The sequence below is a fragment of the Onychostoma macrolepis genome, chromosome 04, assembly GCF_012432095.1.
Source record: "Onychostoma macrolepis isolate SWU-2019 chromosome 04, ASM1243209v1, whole genome shotgun sequence".
Lineage (NCBI taxonomy): Eukaryota > Metazoa > Chordata > Actinopteri > Cypriniformes > Cyprinidae > Onychostoma > Onychostoma macrolepis.
The window spans coordinates 14,481,930-14,498,018 of record NC_081158.1 but is presented as its reverse complement, the minus strand read 5'-3'; the positions used below and the strand labels follow the sequence as shown (position 1 = coordinate 14,498,018).

Below are 16,089 nucleotides of genomic sequence, written 5' to 3'. Positions count from 1 at the left end.
TTTTTAAAATTGAAATTTATACATAATCTGAAAGGTGAATAAATAAGCCGTTCCATTGATGTATGGTTTGTTAAGATTGGACAATATTTGGCCGATACACAACTATTTGAAAATCTGGAATCTGAGAGTGCAAAAAAAAAAAAATCTCCTTTAAAGTTGTCCAAATGAAGTTCTTAGCAATGCATATTACTAATTAAAAAATTAAGTTTTGATATATTCACGGTAGGAAATTCACAAAATATCTTCATGGAACCTGAGCTTTACATAATATCCTAATGATTTTTGGCATAAAAGAAAAAGAAAAAGATAATGTATTGTTGGCTATTGCTAAAAATATAGCCATGCAACTTAAGACTAGTTTTGTGGTCCGGGGTCACATATGAGCAATATCTCACATGTAGCACTTCTGAAACAGAACCATGTTTCAGGGCTATGAGTGTGATATTGCATTCAATGGCACAAGTATGTAAATAAAGAGATAACTATGTAGTGTCTAAAAAAAAAAAAACAGATTTAAGATTTAAGCTGCTCATGTTGTTCTGAAAATATTTGCATATTGTAATGCTTGGGTAAGATCACATAACATTAGAACAGCCTTCGGTCTGTGCCCCCTTTATTTACTTGCTCGTTTCATCACTTCCACTTTAATTCTCGGGCTTAATTCCACTTGTTTGTTAAACTGAGCATCCAATCAGAGTTCTCATTCTCACCAACGGCCCCAACGCTGATTCAACATGTTGAATCGGGCAAACTGCTGCCAATGTGAGCCCGCTAAGCGCTGATGTGAGGAACACACCAAACAAACTAGCCTGTTAGACACTCACTGATGGCCCAATGTTGGTCGACGGCCGACCATTGGCTTGGTGTGCCACAGCCTTAACAGATTAGCCCAAACCTCTGTTACTAATTTGAATATGTCACACAAACTAGTAACAAATCAATGCTGAGTTGCTTCATTGAAGTTAGAAGCTTACTGTTATAAGTAGAGTATTATGAGAGAAAGATCAATTAAGTGAGTGTGATTACCTGCATCTGATACAGCAGGGGTCTGCAAGATCCACTTTCCTGCAGAGATCATCTCCAACCTGGAATAAACACACCTACCTGCAACTTTATAGTAATCATGAAGATCTTGATTTGCTTGTTCAGGTGTGTTTGATTAGGATTCAAGCTAAACTCTGCAGGAAAGTGGATCTCGAGGTCCAGAGTTGAGGACCCCTGTGATACAGCATTCGTTCTTGAGATCCATCTCATATTCATATTAAAATAACAGTTTGAATGTCTGCTGAGGAAGGCAATATCTTTGTCGTAGTATTCTTGCAGCTGTTAAGGGATTTCCCATGATAACACTGGTCAATGCATTTGTTGGTTGCATTTTACAAGGTGTTGTTGAATGTAAAAATAATCTCCTTGTTTACAACCTTGTTTCAGCCCTTTTCAAAATACAAGTCTTTCATACCGACTCACTCGTAAAGACTGATGGTGGAACAATGTAACCAAAATCCCCAACAATAACACATGGACCATTCCTCAATAACAAATACTTTTATTAAATACTTCTATTATTTATATAAAATTATATTTATTTACCAGTAATATTCTAATAAACAACAATATACATTATAAATGTAGCTAAGCAATTCAGTCAAAAGTACAAAGCCAGCACTTTGATATAACATTAAAGTTATATAAAAATATAAAACTTTGCCCTCTCTCAAAAGTATTTGCTCTGGAACAATTAGTTTAATAACACTAAAGATTGCCTGTTAGATTATACAAAACAAATTACATCTTGTGTTTAACCACTATAAAGACATCAGAGCCAGCAGCAAATTCCAGAAGAACTGGCCGAGGTAAGGATGTTCTCAGCAGGTTCACAAGCGATGAACGGCTGCTGACACCCTGGAGCTCACATCGGTGTATATCATTTAAAGAGACGTGCACCAAAATGGGTCACTGTGAACAGAGTGGTTTTTGAAGGTAAAAGGCTGTTGTTTTACAAGACCATTGCGGAAATTTAACCAAAGTACGTTACAGACATTTCATGAAGACCCTAAAGAATCATACCAACTTGTGGAAAATGGGCATCCGATTTCCCCCTTAAACAGTTACTTTAATCCAGGGGTCTCCAAACTCGTTCCTGGAGGATCGGTGTCCTGCAGAGTTTAATTCCAATCCTAATTAAACACACCTGAACCAGCTAAGCAAGCTCTTACTAGGCATGCTAGAAACTTTCAGGTAGGTGTTTTGAGGCAAACTCTGCAGGACACCAGCGCTCCAGGACCGAGTTTGGAGACCTCTATCACAATAGCACAGACTGCTACCAAAAAAATTATTTTTTTCAACATCAACAAAATCTATCTTTACACTAATGATTTATGGATTAAATATTAATATTGAGGTTTTTGGTCACACATTATGGTATGAGAGCGTCAGGCAATTCCTTCCAATCAGTGCTTTTTTATATTGCGAGGTCCCAGATAAAAACAGGTTGTGTCAAATGTGATTTGTTTACCTGTGTATTCTCTCAAATAAAATAATGAACATTGCACTGCATTATATGATTCATCTTTAGTTAATATCTTTTTATTTATCATCTTTCATTTACATTGTGGCAATTAGCTGCAAGGGTCATCGGATGCAAAATTCACTTTTTTTTTTTGTCATAGACATTTTGCATTTTTACATTTTATACCACCCCACCCACCATAATACGATCTTACCCAGCCCTAACAAAGCAATCCCCAATTAGTACACTATGACAACTGAAAAGTAAGAAGAAAAAAATAAAAATAATATATATATTAAAAAAAAAATACATCAACATACATATATACACATAACAATTAAGATAACATAATAATGATAAAATAAGGGGTATACATATATATCTCCACTCAATCCACGTTCAAGATTTGTAAATCATTAAAGAATGTGATAAATTGTTGCCATTTTTCAAAAAAAGATTCCCCCCTACCGCTAATATTGTACTTCATTTTTTAAAGTTTAAAAAAAAAAGACCAAATCTTTGAGCCAAACTGAAATAGAGGGGGGTTGAGGGGAGGTTCAAGACAACAGTATTCAAAATTCACTTTTACATGTTGTTTGAACTGAAATGTGTGTTGGCAGTGTGTGTGTACACAACCACCCTATAATGATAAAAAAAAAAAAAAAATCCACCCAGTTTTTTTTTTTTTTTTTTTTGACGTCACACAGGCCAAGGTCCCTCCCACGATTGTTGATTGACACTGGTGTTTTACCATAGACCCGCCCTAAGTGAGCTGTGACCAGTCCGCCATTGTTTCGACGCTGGAGCAGGTGTAGACCAGAATGACTCTTAAATAATAGAGGTGTTCTGTTGTTGGATGTAATAATGAACATAGCAGTCATCATTTACTCCCGACATCTGAGCCGCTGAAGACGCAGTGGATTAGCTTTGTTTTTGAAGGAAATTAATCCTCCGATCTACCTAAATGCATCTATGTTCGCACAAATCATTTGTGATCCAGCTTCACCTCCAGTGAGTACAAGTTGTTTTAATGAATTTTGCAAATCGCCTTTTCTAATAATGTGCTAGTTAGCAAGTTTCACGATGAATGCGGCTAAAGTTTACAGTCTCTCAGAGAACTGTGCGCCACCCAAGAGAAAAGAAGGGCGGGGTGAGCATAGCTCATTAGCATTTTAAGGGAAATTGCACCATAACGGCTTGATGTGAACAGAGCTGTTTTTGACAGGGTAAAAACAGTGTTATTTTACACTACCATTGAGAAATTTTAACCAAAGTGTGTTATAGACTTTTCATTAAGACCCTAAAGAATCATATCAACTTGTGGAAAATGAGCATCCGATGACCGCTTTAACTTTTGATTTTGAGTTTACAATATACTTAATGAACCAATGCCACCATACAATTGAAATTTGAGGGTGCCTACTACAACCACTCATATGTACATATGACATGAAAATAAAAATCCTCTTCTAGTATACAGAGGTGAATAATGCAAATGATCAGGAAGGTGGACAATCAGATTTGGCCTACAATCAGCTGCAGTGTAATCGTAACCTTAATTTCACACAGATACGTATTTTCTGGTGCCATTTTAAATTGCTGAGCCATTTAAAACTCTTTCCACACAAAGAACACAAATAGGGTCTTACATCTGCATGACTTTTCAGGTGTATCTGTAAGTGTGAAGGCAAAAGAAAACTTTTATTACACTGATCACAATTAAATCGCCTTCCTCCAGCGTGAACGTGAAGGTGATTTTTGAAATTGCTCCTTTTTTTAAACATTTTACCACATTCAGAATACTGCACTTTCTTTCCATAATGAGATAGCAAATGATGTTTCAGGTCTTTTTGATATGTAAAACTCTTTTTACACTGAAGACACGAAAATGGCGTCTCTTCAGTGTGAGTTATTACATGTTTCTTAAAGTGTTTCCTGTCTGTGAAATTTCTCCCACACCGATGACATATAAAACAGTTCTGTCTTGAGTGAATCCTTATGTGGTAATTGAGGTTTACTTTACCTCTGAATCTTTTTCCACACTGGCCACAAATGAACGGCCTCTCTCCAGTGTGAATTCTCATGTGAGTCTTTAGATTTCCTTTTTGTGAGAAGGTGTTCCCACACAGTTTGCAGGTGTAAGGACTCTCTCCAGTGTGAATTTTCATGTGGGCGTTTAGGGTTGCTTTACGTGTAAAACACTTTCCACATTGAGGGCATGTGTAAGGCTTCTCTCCAGTGTGAACCGTCATGTGGCTTTTAAGGCTTCCTCTTCTAATGAAACTTTTTCCACACTCTATGCAAGCATAAGGGCTCTCTCCAGTGTGAATTCGCTGGTGGATTTTAAGGCTTCCTTTTTGAGTGAAACTTTTTCCACATTGTTGGCAGGTGAAAGGACTCTCTCCAGTGTGAATTCGCTGGTGGATTTTAAGGCTTCCTTTTTGAGTGAAACTTTTTCCACACTGTGGGCAGGTGAAAGGACTCTCTCCAGTGTGAATTCGCTGGTGGATTTTAAGGCTTCCTTTTCGACTGAAACTTTTTCCACACTGTTGGCAAATGAAAGAACTTCTCTGATTTATTTTAAGTAAGGTCTTTTCAGTCAGTGAGCAACTAAAAGATTTTTCTCCAGTAATAAAATCATGTTTTTCATACTGATCTTCTTCCATTTTATTTTCCTCTTTAAGCAGCATCACGGCTAAGGTGAAAAGGATAAAGAAAAGTTAACCCAAGTTTAATGGCACAAAGCAACAGAAATTATAAAATATAGCTTCAAAGAGCAATTAAGGGGCCAAGCACAACAGAGGTAAAGTGAAGAGCTAAGGAGCTGTCTTTAATTACTCAGTAAAGACCAGGGTTCTCCAACCCTGCTCCTGGAGAGCTACCTTCCTGCAGACTTAAGCCGGGCTCACACTGTGCGATTTTTTAAAAGTCCTTTAGGATTGTACTTGTCAGACTGTACGAACATGATGATTATGTCACACTATGGGATCTCAGTTGTCATTAATGTCAGACTGTACGACAGTCAAGACGAGTTAAAAATGGGTGCGCGCAAGAAAACTTATCCGAAGTTTTACATTATCAACCCATACACGTCCAGTGACTGCGAACTGCATTCCACGCGGCACCGAAATGTTGGCTGTCATGAAAAGTATACGAACGGCGGCAATACCGGCGTGTTTAAGAAGAATAGTGTATGTATTCATACACACGCAGATGAAAACAGTGGCGCAACCAGTGTTTATATAAAAAAGAAACATATCAGATGAATTCGGTGAGCGGAGGACGGGAGCACCGGAGTTTATAGCTGATAGAATAATTCTCAAGCATTAATTCTGCTCATAGCTTGCCTTGAAAAACGGAGACAGTTTGATATTCGTCGCAGGGGTAGTCACACTGCAGGACTGTGCGCCAAATCTTCTGACACTGCCAGAATTTCGTCGGAGGTGAAATTTGATCGCAACAGCCATTAATCGGCTGTCGGTGAACATGTCAAACCAGCGATCAAAGACTACGGATTTTAGCCTAGGATCATAGGAATCTTTTAGGATTTTCAAAATTTGTCCCAGACGACCAAATCGTGGCCAAAATCGCACAGTGTGAGCCAGGCTTTAAGTTACAACCCTGCTTCAACACACCTGTTAGTAATTAAGCAGCCCTGAATATCTTGATTAGCTGGTCCAGGTGTGTTGGATTAGGTTTGAAGCTGAATTCTACAATATGGTAGCTCTCCATGAGCAGGGTTGGAGTTAACCCTCATGTACTGTTCCGGGTCAATTTGACCCGTTTTGAGTTGTCGGAAATATCAGTTAACTTATGTTTTTTTTCTTGAGATTTTGTGACTTTTCCTCATTTAGGGTCATGAACATGCATGCAAATTTTGTTTTGACATGTCCAAAAAAAATTTGTTACATTCGTACTGTTCCCGGGTCAATTTGACCCACCTATTTTAATGCTCTAAGGCAACTCTACAGACCCAAAATAACAGCATATCTTGGTTATATTTTGTTATTTTAGTTTTTTACTATCCTATGAAGCAAAAAAAGTAGCTTTTCCCCACTCATTTCAATACAGAAAAAATATTTTGTCAGCCAAAGTGGTAAAAATGAGCTATTATTTCTTTATTTAATCTATCTGAGATACTATTAAACCTATGTTGTTGTTTTTTAAATTTTGTGACTTTTTCTCATTTAGGGTCATGAACATGCATGCAAAGTTTCAACATGCTGATGTGTTTTGGCATGTCCAAAAATTTTTTTGTTATGTTCGTACTGTTCCCTGGTCAACTTGACCCGCCTATTTTAACGTTTTAAGCCAACTCTACAGACCCAGAATAGTAACATTTCTTGGTCATATTTTGTTATTTTATTTTTTTACTAGCCTATGAAGCCAAACAAAGGAGATTTCCCCCACTTATTTCAATACAGAAATATATTTTGTCAACCACAGATGTTAAAATTAGCTATCATTCCTTTCTTTAATTTACCTGAGATACTTTTAAACCAATGTTGTTTTTCTTGACATTCTGTGACTTTTTCCCATTTAGGGTCATGAACATGCATGCAATGCTGAGGTGTTATGAAATGTACATACAGAAATTCTTATACGGTTTGTGATGTTCGTGGGTCAATTTGACCCGCATATGCAGCTATTCAAAAGCAACTGTACAGACACAAAAGGGCTTTTCACACTTGAAATGGTTAACCCTGGGTCATCCTAAACCCCGGATAAGCGGAATCCTGGGTTATCTGTAATCACGTTTCACACTGCTCATACTATGCCTGGGGTTAAGCGTTAACCCAGGTTATTCATTAACAGACGTTTCACATTGTACATTCCTAAACCCCGGTTAACGTTCTTATTTGCATATTTGCGGTGTCACTGTCTGATTGGACGAACAGCATTTATCCTTTGCTGAAACTTCTGCATCTTCATGAAGAGTGCAGGTCATGGTTGCTTAGCAACGGCAGACGTCATGGGAGCGCAAGCTACAGCGCTGTGGAAAGAAGGAGAACTCGGCGCGCTTAGCGTTTTAAAAACGTTTTTAGGCGCGACATGTGAACGGCCTCATGTGACGCACAAAGGAAGGAAAACAAGGAGCAAAGTATGTGAATATTTCTTTGAATTTCTTTTAAGTGTGGAGATACGTTATTGTTTACTTGTACAGTACCGTAAGAATAATACAGTCTCCTATTCGCTCCAGTTCTTTCCGTCTTTTGATATTTCTTTTCACCGGCTGCAGTTTACACAATGCGCGTTTCCTGTTACTGATGTGGCATGAGCCTCGCTGCTCAATTTCTGATTGGCTGTCTGTTGCCAAGCGTCCAGCAAAAACAAGCAAACACCACTTCATTTCACACTGAACAAACTTAGCACGGCAATGCGGGTTAACACCACAAATGCAGTGCTAACCCTGCTCCGGAGCAGGGTTTCATAATCCCAGATAAAATGCGGTGCTAACACCGCTTTCAAATTACAGGTATGAAACGTGTCTTTACCCGGGGTTAAAAGCGGTGTTTAGAACGACGATAACCCGGGCTTAAGCACAGTGTGAAAATCCCTAAAGTAACGTTTACTTGTCAAGTCTCTTCAACTCCAGTCCAAAGTGCAAGTGTATTGCTGAGTTCAGTTCTAACCCTAACCAAACATAACCAAAAAAAGCTAAATCACAATATTTAGAATTAAGTGCAAAACAGAAAGACAAATGTAAAAAAATTGTCAGACACAGATAGAACAAATTAGCTCTTATTTCTGTATTCAAGATATCTGAAACACCTAGCTTTTAACCAAACCTTTAAAAGGCAGCTTCACAGAGCCAAAAAAGAAAACATGTCTTTGATGTATGTTTTTCCTATGTCTTGTTTCACACTCCTCTGTGAGGGAATAATGAGCCCTCCCGCACTTTTGTTCAGTGTTGCATGAGACTTTGACAGAGACAGCAGGAAAAAATTAGCTCCCGAAGATTAACAGTAAAAGACGTAATTTCATAGGTTTTGGACTCTGATACTGATACCAGTGAATATGTTTCAAAATTAGAGGACTCTTCAGAGATAGAGGACAATTTTAAAGATTCAGAAAATGAATGGTCTACGGATGATTACTTAAAGGATGAGGACTAGGCTGCCACATCCACAACCTCATCAGAGAGAGATGATGAAGAACAGCAACCATCAAGCAGGGAGCGATGGATGTCAAAAGAACGGCAAGGAAGACTGCCAGCATCCATGGTTATCAAGAACGTTGCAGGTCCGACACGATTTTCTACCTCAAGTATCCACAACATACACTCAGCTTTTGAACTGTATTTGCAACCAATAGAAGACACTATCCTGGATATGACCAATCTTGAGGGAAGCCGTGTGTTTGGTGAGAAATGGAAACCACTTGATCTTATTGATTTGAATGCTTATATTGGATTGCTAATTTTAGCTGGAGTGTACAGATCAAGAGGCGAGGCAACTGCAAGCTTATGGAGTACAGAGTGTGGAAGGGCAATATTTAGCTCCACGATGTCTAGGGAAAGATTCCACATATTTCTCAGGTCATTCGTTTTGACAACCGTGAAACCAGATCCAGTCGCTGTGAGAGGGACAAACTGGCACCAATCAGAGATGTGTGGGACAAGTGGGTAGAAAATCTGCCTCACTTTTACAATCCTGGACCACACATTACAGTTGATGAACGCCTCATACCATTCAGAGGACGCTGTCCTTTTCGTCAGTATATTCCAAAAAAGCCAGCCAGATATGGCATCAAAGTATGGACGGCCTGTGCTGCCAAATCCAGCTAGGATTAGCAATTTACACAAGCAAGCCAGCAGGTGGAGCACCTGAGAGAAACCAGGGGATGTGGGTGGTTCTCCAAATGAGCGAAGGGCTGCAAGGTCACTGCATAACCTGTGACAATTTCTTTACATTGTACAACCTTGGTGTTGAGCTACTCAAGCGAAAGCAGACTTTGATTGGAACAATTAAAAAAACAAAAAACCTGAGCTACCCAGAGAGATTCTGAGCATGTAGGGCAGATAGATGCATTCGTCAAAATTAGCTTTCTCTGAAACTGCAACAGTTGTTTCCTACTGTCCAAAAAAATAAAATAAAATGTCCTTGTGATGAGTACTATGCATACGGATGCATCACTGAGTGCAAGAGAGGACCTGAAGCCAGAAATGATACTGGACTATAATTCCACAAAAGGTGGCGTCGACAACTTGGACAAAGTTACATCATCCTTCAGCTGCCAGCGCAAGACTGTCTGTTGGCCTTTGGTCGTCTTCTACAACATCCTGGACGTGTCAGCATATAATGCCTTCATCCTGTGGAGCGAGATGGACCCAACCTGGAATGAGGGCAAGCTGAACAAACGTCGGATGTTCCTGGAAGAGCTGGGAAAAGCTCTCATCACACCTGAGATCCAGAGACACACCTGCCCACCTCGATCACCAGCGGCTTCAGCTTTGGTTGAGTCAGTGCAAGCAGGTGGACCCGGAGTCAGTCCCACAGAAAACGAAGTAGTGAACACAGAAGTCGGGAATAAAAGGAAGAGATGTGATGTGTGCCCATCCAAACGTGACAGCATAACCAGCACCATGTGTGTGAAGTGCAAGAAATTCATATGCAGAAAGCACACACTTGCTGTGTGCTCATCTCGTCTTGGGTAATTTCTTGAATTTATGAAATGAGTCTACAGAACTTAGGAAAAGTTGTAATTTTACAGAAATATTAAATTGTTCACAGTGCTTGACATTAAGCAATCTCATGTGGTTGTCCTTCGGACAAGTAAATTTGTCATTTACTTGCCCGAGTATAAAAGTTACTTGCCCAGAGAGAAAAAAAATACATTTTAATTGAGTTATAAATATAATTATTTATTGTAGTTATACAAAACACACATTTAGTTTATTTAGTTAGATTTTTATTTTTAAATAAAATAATGAAAAAAATAATAAAGTGTGATAATACTATTATATTTTAAAATAAAAAGGGAGTATTAATTACAAATACAATTATTTTATATTAAACTTAAAAATAAAATGCTAATATTTACTTCTTTTTTTATATATGAATTTTCAAACTTAAATTTAACATTTTTAAATTAGAGTTCAATTTAATCAGTCAATTAGTGTAAGACATTTGGGCTGTTACAAATAATGTTTTGATTCATAAAACGTTGAATACTGATTTTTGAAATTATTTTAAAAATACTGTCAATGTGAAATTAAAACCACCAGTAGGTGGCATCAAGTCACTGTTAATAAGTGAGTCACTGCGACTGAACCGAATCATTTAAACGGTTGATTCATTCAGGAACGAAATGCCGTCATGTTGCTCAGAGACGCAAAACAGTGTTGTGGCTGTGTTTGGAATTATTTTTGTTGGTGAAACAAAGCAAAAACAGGAAATATTTTGTCTAAAACGTAAGTCTCTTAATGTTAACTACTTGTTTATTGAACTGTTATTAAATCACATTTGTACTCATGATGGTTTTTGGAGCAAAAAAAAAAAAACGGTGCTCGATCTACGTGTGATATTGTTTAACTATATGAAATTATATAAATATATACATTTTCTGCCCCCATAGCTTGAATTTTCTGATCATTCTTCATGCATTGTAATACTGAATCATGCAGTGAAACCTAGACGACTTTACGTATGCGTGCACTCTGTAGGTGTGTTTTGTTTGATTCTTGCAATATAGCCTACTCCTTAAAACAACAATTACGAAATTATCGCAAACGATATATATCGCACACCCTTATAACAAAGGCTATATCATAAATAAAGGCAGTTATTATTGTTTTTGGTATTGACTTTTTCAAGTTACTTTTCTCTTTCACTTGCCAGACAAAAACATTCACTTGTCCCGGACAAGCGGACAAGCGTTAACGTCGAGCCCTGGTTCAGTTATGATGTTGAGCATAAATGTAAAACAACACAAAGAAAAACAAGTTAAAACAAATCTGCAAAAAAAAAAAAATCAGAATACGGTTTATTTTCAAATAATTTTGTAAAAACAAAACTGTTTAATAAAAGTGTTTAAAAACAATTTCATAAATATGTTCTGATATGATTTTTTTTGTAATGTTTGATAAGTGTTCATATTAAAAATTTACTGTTAGTACCTGAGTCTTTGTTGTTTTTCATAGTGTGATTTTTGGTAAAGCCTGGAATACACTATGCAATTTTTGCCCCAATTTTCCCCCGATTTTACAGTCTGAACAAGTTGATGCTAGTTGAGGAAAGTCGGAGCCAGTCTGCAGATTACAGCTGACAGATTCCACAGAAAATTGCATAGTGTATAATGGTCACAGACTCCGATTTTTTAGCTTTAGACTTTGATTCTAAATAAAAAAAATAGTAAACTATACACATACATAAAAAACAAAACAAAACACATGAATACAAATGATAAACTGCTTAGTTCAACCTCAAGCATTACGGTTATATTGGTCTATACAAAGCGTACTGGGTCATTATTGCTTTCACAAATCACGAGGAAATCGAACCACAAACGGACCCACAAATGAACTGTACAGTTACAGTTAGTTTAGAGAGCTGAAACAAACAAGGTGTGAAAACACCCTAATATGCTGTGTAAGCTACACAGAACTAAGTTAGCATTAGCAAAGTTTTGACCATTGCAGCAATTATTTTACATAATTTTATGATGATAAACACTAGTCATCATGATATTAATTACTAGGCATTTCCAGATATCAAATAGTTAATGTTAGTAATTGTTTTCTAAAGAAACCAAATAATCTAATTTGCATTAATTTTGAATGAAACTCTTCAAGCATGCACAGATTTTTGCAGGTTCTGCACAATTCCAAATCAGTCAATCTGAGGTGCGTTTCCCAAAAGCAACTATGGTCGCAAGTACCGTCGTTACCAATAGAGTTCAATGGGATTTACCACCATAGTTAGCTATTGAGAAACGCACCCCTGGCTAGATAAAATTGAACTTTGTGTTATAGGATGTTTTCTAAAGTGCTAGGGACAGAAAAGAGAAGGTTTCTTTTCCTGAAAAAAAAAAATCACTAACCAAAATCACTATAATCACTAAATTAATCACTGAATCTAAAAATCACCATCGTTTTGAAAACTGCTTGTAAATCTCTCATTATGCCATATTATCAGCACATATTGGATTCAATCATTTTTCAATCAGTCAACGTGTTTACTGTTAATTAGAACAGTTTTTTTTTTTTTTATTTATATATTTTTTGGCACTGATTGGTCATAAGCCTCACTGATCGCTCTGATATGCATCTCCGTATTTGAGTTAAGAAAAAAATATATTTTGTAGATTATTCTAGCAATATTCCCTCAAAAAACTGAGGTGCATAAGCTCAGATCAATGAGGCTTACAATCAATCAGTTCCAAAAAGAAATACACTTGTGCTATTTGAAAAAAAAAAAAAAACCACGTTGAAAGATCCAATATTTGGTAGCAATTTATAAGCATTTTTTTTTTTTTTTTTTTTGTAGGCCAGTTATTTTGGATTTGGAACACCACAAGTATAACAGGTGTTATATCCTGTGTGGACAAAGTCGGTAGGTTCTTACCAATGCAACAACATTTATTTATGTAGAAGTCAACATTAAAATAAGGATCAAATGACTGAGTTGAGCTTTGAGAATGAAAACCAACCTGTTTGTTCCTCAGTATCTTCTTGTTTGACTCTGAATGTTTCTTCAATCCTCATGTCTTCACTCTCCTCTTTAATAAACGCCATCTTTATAATATGTCATGTGGATATCAGTTGCTTCACCAAGAGTTTTTCTGCACATTTGGACACAGACATACAATCATACAGACACTTAATATTTAGACCTTTAACACACATACACACACCAAATAATATTATATTCGCAGAATTTGCAGACTACAATTAATAGATTCTACTTTCATCAAAACATGTCCTGTTGGTTTGTAAATTATGATTCGTGTTTGTGTTCTCGTTGCATTTACAGTGTTTCCACAAGTAGGTGTCGTCAGGGTGCAATGATTGGAGCACTTCCAGTGAATCATTCTGCGAAATAATTGATTATATTGATGCGGAGTTTTTCGAAAAACTCCGTTTCTTTCACCATTACTTGACAGTGCCTGAATTTGAGTTTAAGGTTTATGAAGAAAACGAAGTGAGAAGCACCGTTTCTGTTACTCAAATGTGGATGTACTTCACTCAAAACATAACGTTTGCTAATATTCGATAAAACATTACAACATTCATATTCAACAATAAATCATTAGCTCTACAATTCTTGTAGAGGCTACGCATTTGTCTTAACATTTTCTTCCATTTAAACATTTTAAATGTTTAAAACACAAACCTTTTTTTTTTTTTTTTTTTTATTTACATGGAAAATTGGATCCAAACATCAAAGGAGTTTCTTATAAAACTGTTATTAACAACGTTTATCAAAAAAGGAACGACCATTTACAAAAAGTTGGGGATTTTGTAGGTTTATATAATTGATATTTACATCAGATAATTTGGTTAAAATTATTATACCACTGGGAATAGCCTTAATTACTTTGTTAAATTCTTTTTCGTTTACAAAAAAGCCATATTTTGTAATAAAATTCGGGTAAGTGTATAATTGCCCATTCTTGTCAATAAGCTGGTAAACACAAACCTTTCTTCGGCAGAATCAGACGCAGCAGTGCGGCGCAGCCTTATGACGTCACACTCCCAAACTGAAATAAAAGTCCTCAAGCGCTAAGTGACGTCATCCGAACCTCAGTCATCGCTACATTTTTTTTTTAAGATTTTGATACGGAGGGGCTGAAAAACATAAGTTACCTCACTTATTCAATTTTTCCTAAAGTAGAAGAACTTAATTTAAAAATTATAAATGGCATATATCCATTGAAATAATTCCTTAGGTCAAATTTGATGGGATTTGCTAAATTCTTTATTCATAAATGTAGCCTTCATTTGTAAAATGAGCTTAAAATTTTTGCTTCACCCCTCTGCACTCTCTTAACTGAAAAAGCTATTACAGTAGCCGTTTTTTTTTTACAAGTTAAGTGCCTGGTAGCTTTTATACCCCCTAGATTTGTTTGTTTATTTGTACCTTTTTTTTGTTGTTGTTGTTTTGTTTTTTTTGCTTTCAATAGCTTTTTATGCTGATTTCAAAATTTCCCCACTGTCACATGTAACGTATGATGGTGTCTGCCTTATGTAATTTGATATTAGTTCATCAAGGCTGTTTTGTTTGTAAATTTGTCTTATTTCAATTTAAAAAGTACTACTTATTTTCCTTTAAATGGCGGTTGGCACATTATTTCCACAAACTACTGGACTGGAGTGTGGAGCACACTGGATAGGAAGAGAGGGGAAAAACAGAGAGAGACAGAAAGAGATGTGATGGGCTGAAATTCTATTTATCATAATAAACTGTTTTGGGGCATTATTCAATATAATTTTAAATGTCACATTTTCTATTTCTGAGGATTTAATTCTTCCACCAATTGAACCTGTTCTCGTTCATATGCTACACAGTCTCGGGTAAACCAAAAGATACTCAGTACTTTTTGGTATTGAAGGAATCACATTTAAACTTGACTTTTTTATTTTTTTTTATTTCTTCTTTTAAATATTATTGGAAAATGCATATTATACATATTTTCAGGTATTTTAAAACTCAAATGAACTTTACATGTCCATATTTTTAATATATAAAACCCCTGACTTTTATGTGCATGTTCAATACTGTACGTGGCCTATATTTCAGTATGTTCAATACTGAAATTTAGGCCACATCAAGTTTGTTTTATGAATTTGTACACTCCTGTTAAAACTTTAACACATTTGTCACAATTTGCATTTTAATACAGGTATATTTGGTATAAATGGTTTGGCGAGCCAGAACATAGCCAAAGGATAATCAGTCTTTTGTAACTGGTAGTGAGCTGTTACTCTGAATTAAATACTGTAGGAGGACAGTCATTAACAAAAAGCCACATTTTTGTTCAAGCGCGCGAAATATGAGCGGTAATCCCACTCTATATAAGGCAGTGCTTGTACGTCATCCATTCAGAATCTTTGACTGAAGCAACTTGGCATTCCAAGATCCTGAGCTCGGTGACACGGCAATAAGAGCAATGTCTCGTTCCCTCATTTCGGGGAACCGAGGTTACGTTAGTAGCCGAGAGTGTTACCCTTCAATTCGGTCACTCTACATTGCTATGGGAATGTATAAAATCCCGCTGTGTCACAGTGATGGAGCCTGGCTCGACTAAGTATGTCAAGTTTCACATCCGGAGCCATAATGAGTAAACATAGCTCAGGTCTACAGGACCTAGTCGAAACCATGTAAAAGTCAGGGGGGGGCGCGGCAGCAAGACGATGCCGTGTCACACCAGAGGCGGAGTTAACTCCGGTGAAACAGAGAAAGTGAAATGGCGGCTTTGGCGCTTTCACATATAGATTAATTGAATTGTTTAATTTCAATGAAATCATGTTATGATGCACTGCCATATTGGTATGATGGAGACCAAGTCCTAAAAGACGTGGTGAACTATATCATAACATTGTGATAAACTGATGGAGACAGCATTGAATTGGTCGCGTG

The 16,089-nt window shown here is 36.7% G+C and overlaps 1 protein-coding gene across 3 annotated transcripts in view; it reads right to left on the bottom strand.

Moving 5' to 3' along the window:
- The window catches only part of LOC131539637 (gastrula zinc finger protein XlCGF7.1-like), a 29,825-nt gene that overhangs the window by 852 nt on the left and 12,884 nt on the right, over positions 1-16,089 (bottom strand). The window contains exons 1-4 of one of the 3 annotated variants that reach the window (XM_058774296.1): positions 14,149-14,160; positions 13,481-13,541; positions 13,160-13,291; positions 4,533-5,204 (exon numbers count right to left, since the gene is read on the bottom strand). In XM_058774296.1, coding sequence (XP_058630279.1) covers positions 4,533-5,204; positions 13,160-13,244 — 757 coding nt within the window. In that variant the 5' untranslated portion in view covers positions 13,245-13,291; positions 13,481-13,541; positions 14,149-14,160. Of the gene's footprint in view, positions 1-4,532; positions 5,205-13,159; positions 13,292-13,480; positions 13,542-14,148; positions 14,346-16,089 lie in introns of those variants that run through there. The other 2 variants (XM_058774295.1, XM_058774298.1) reach the window with 2 other exon arrangements.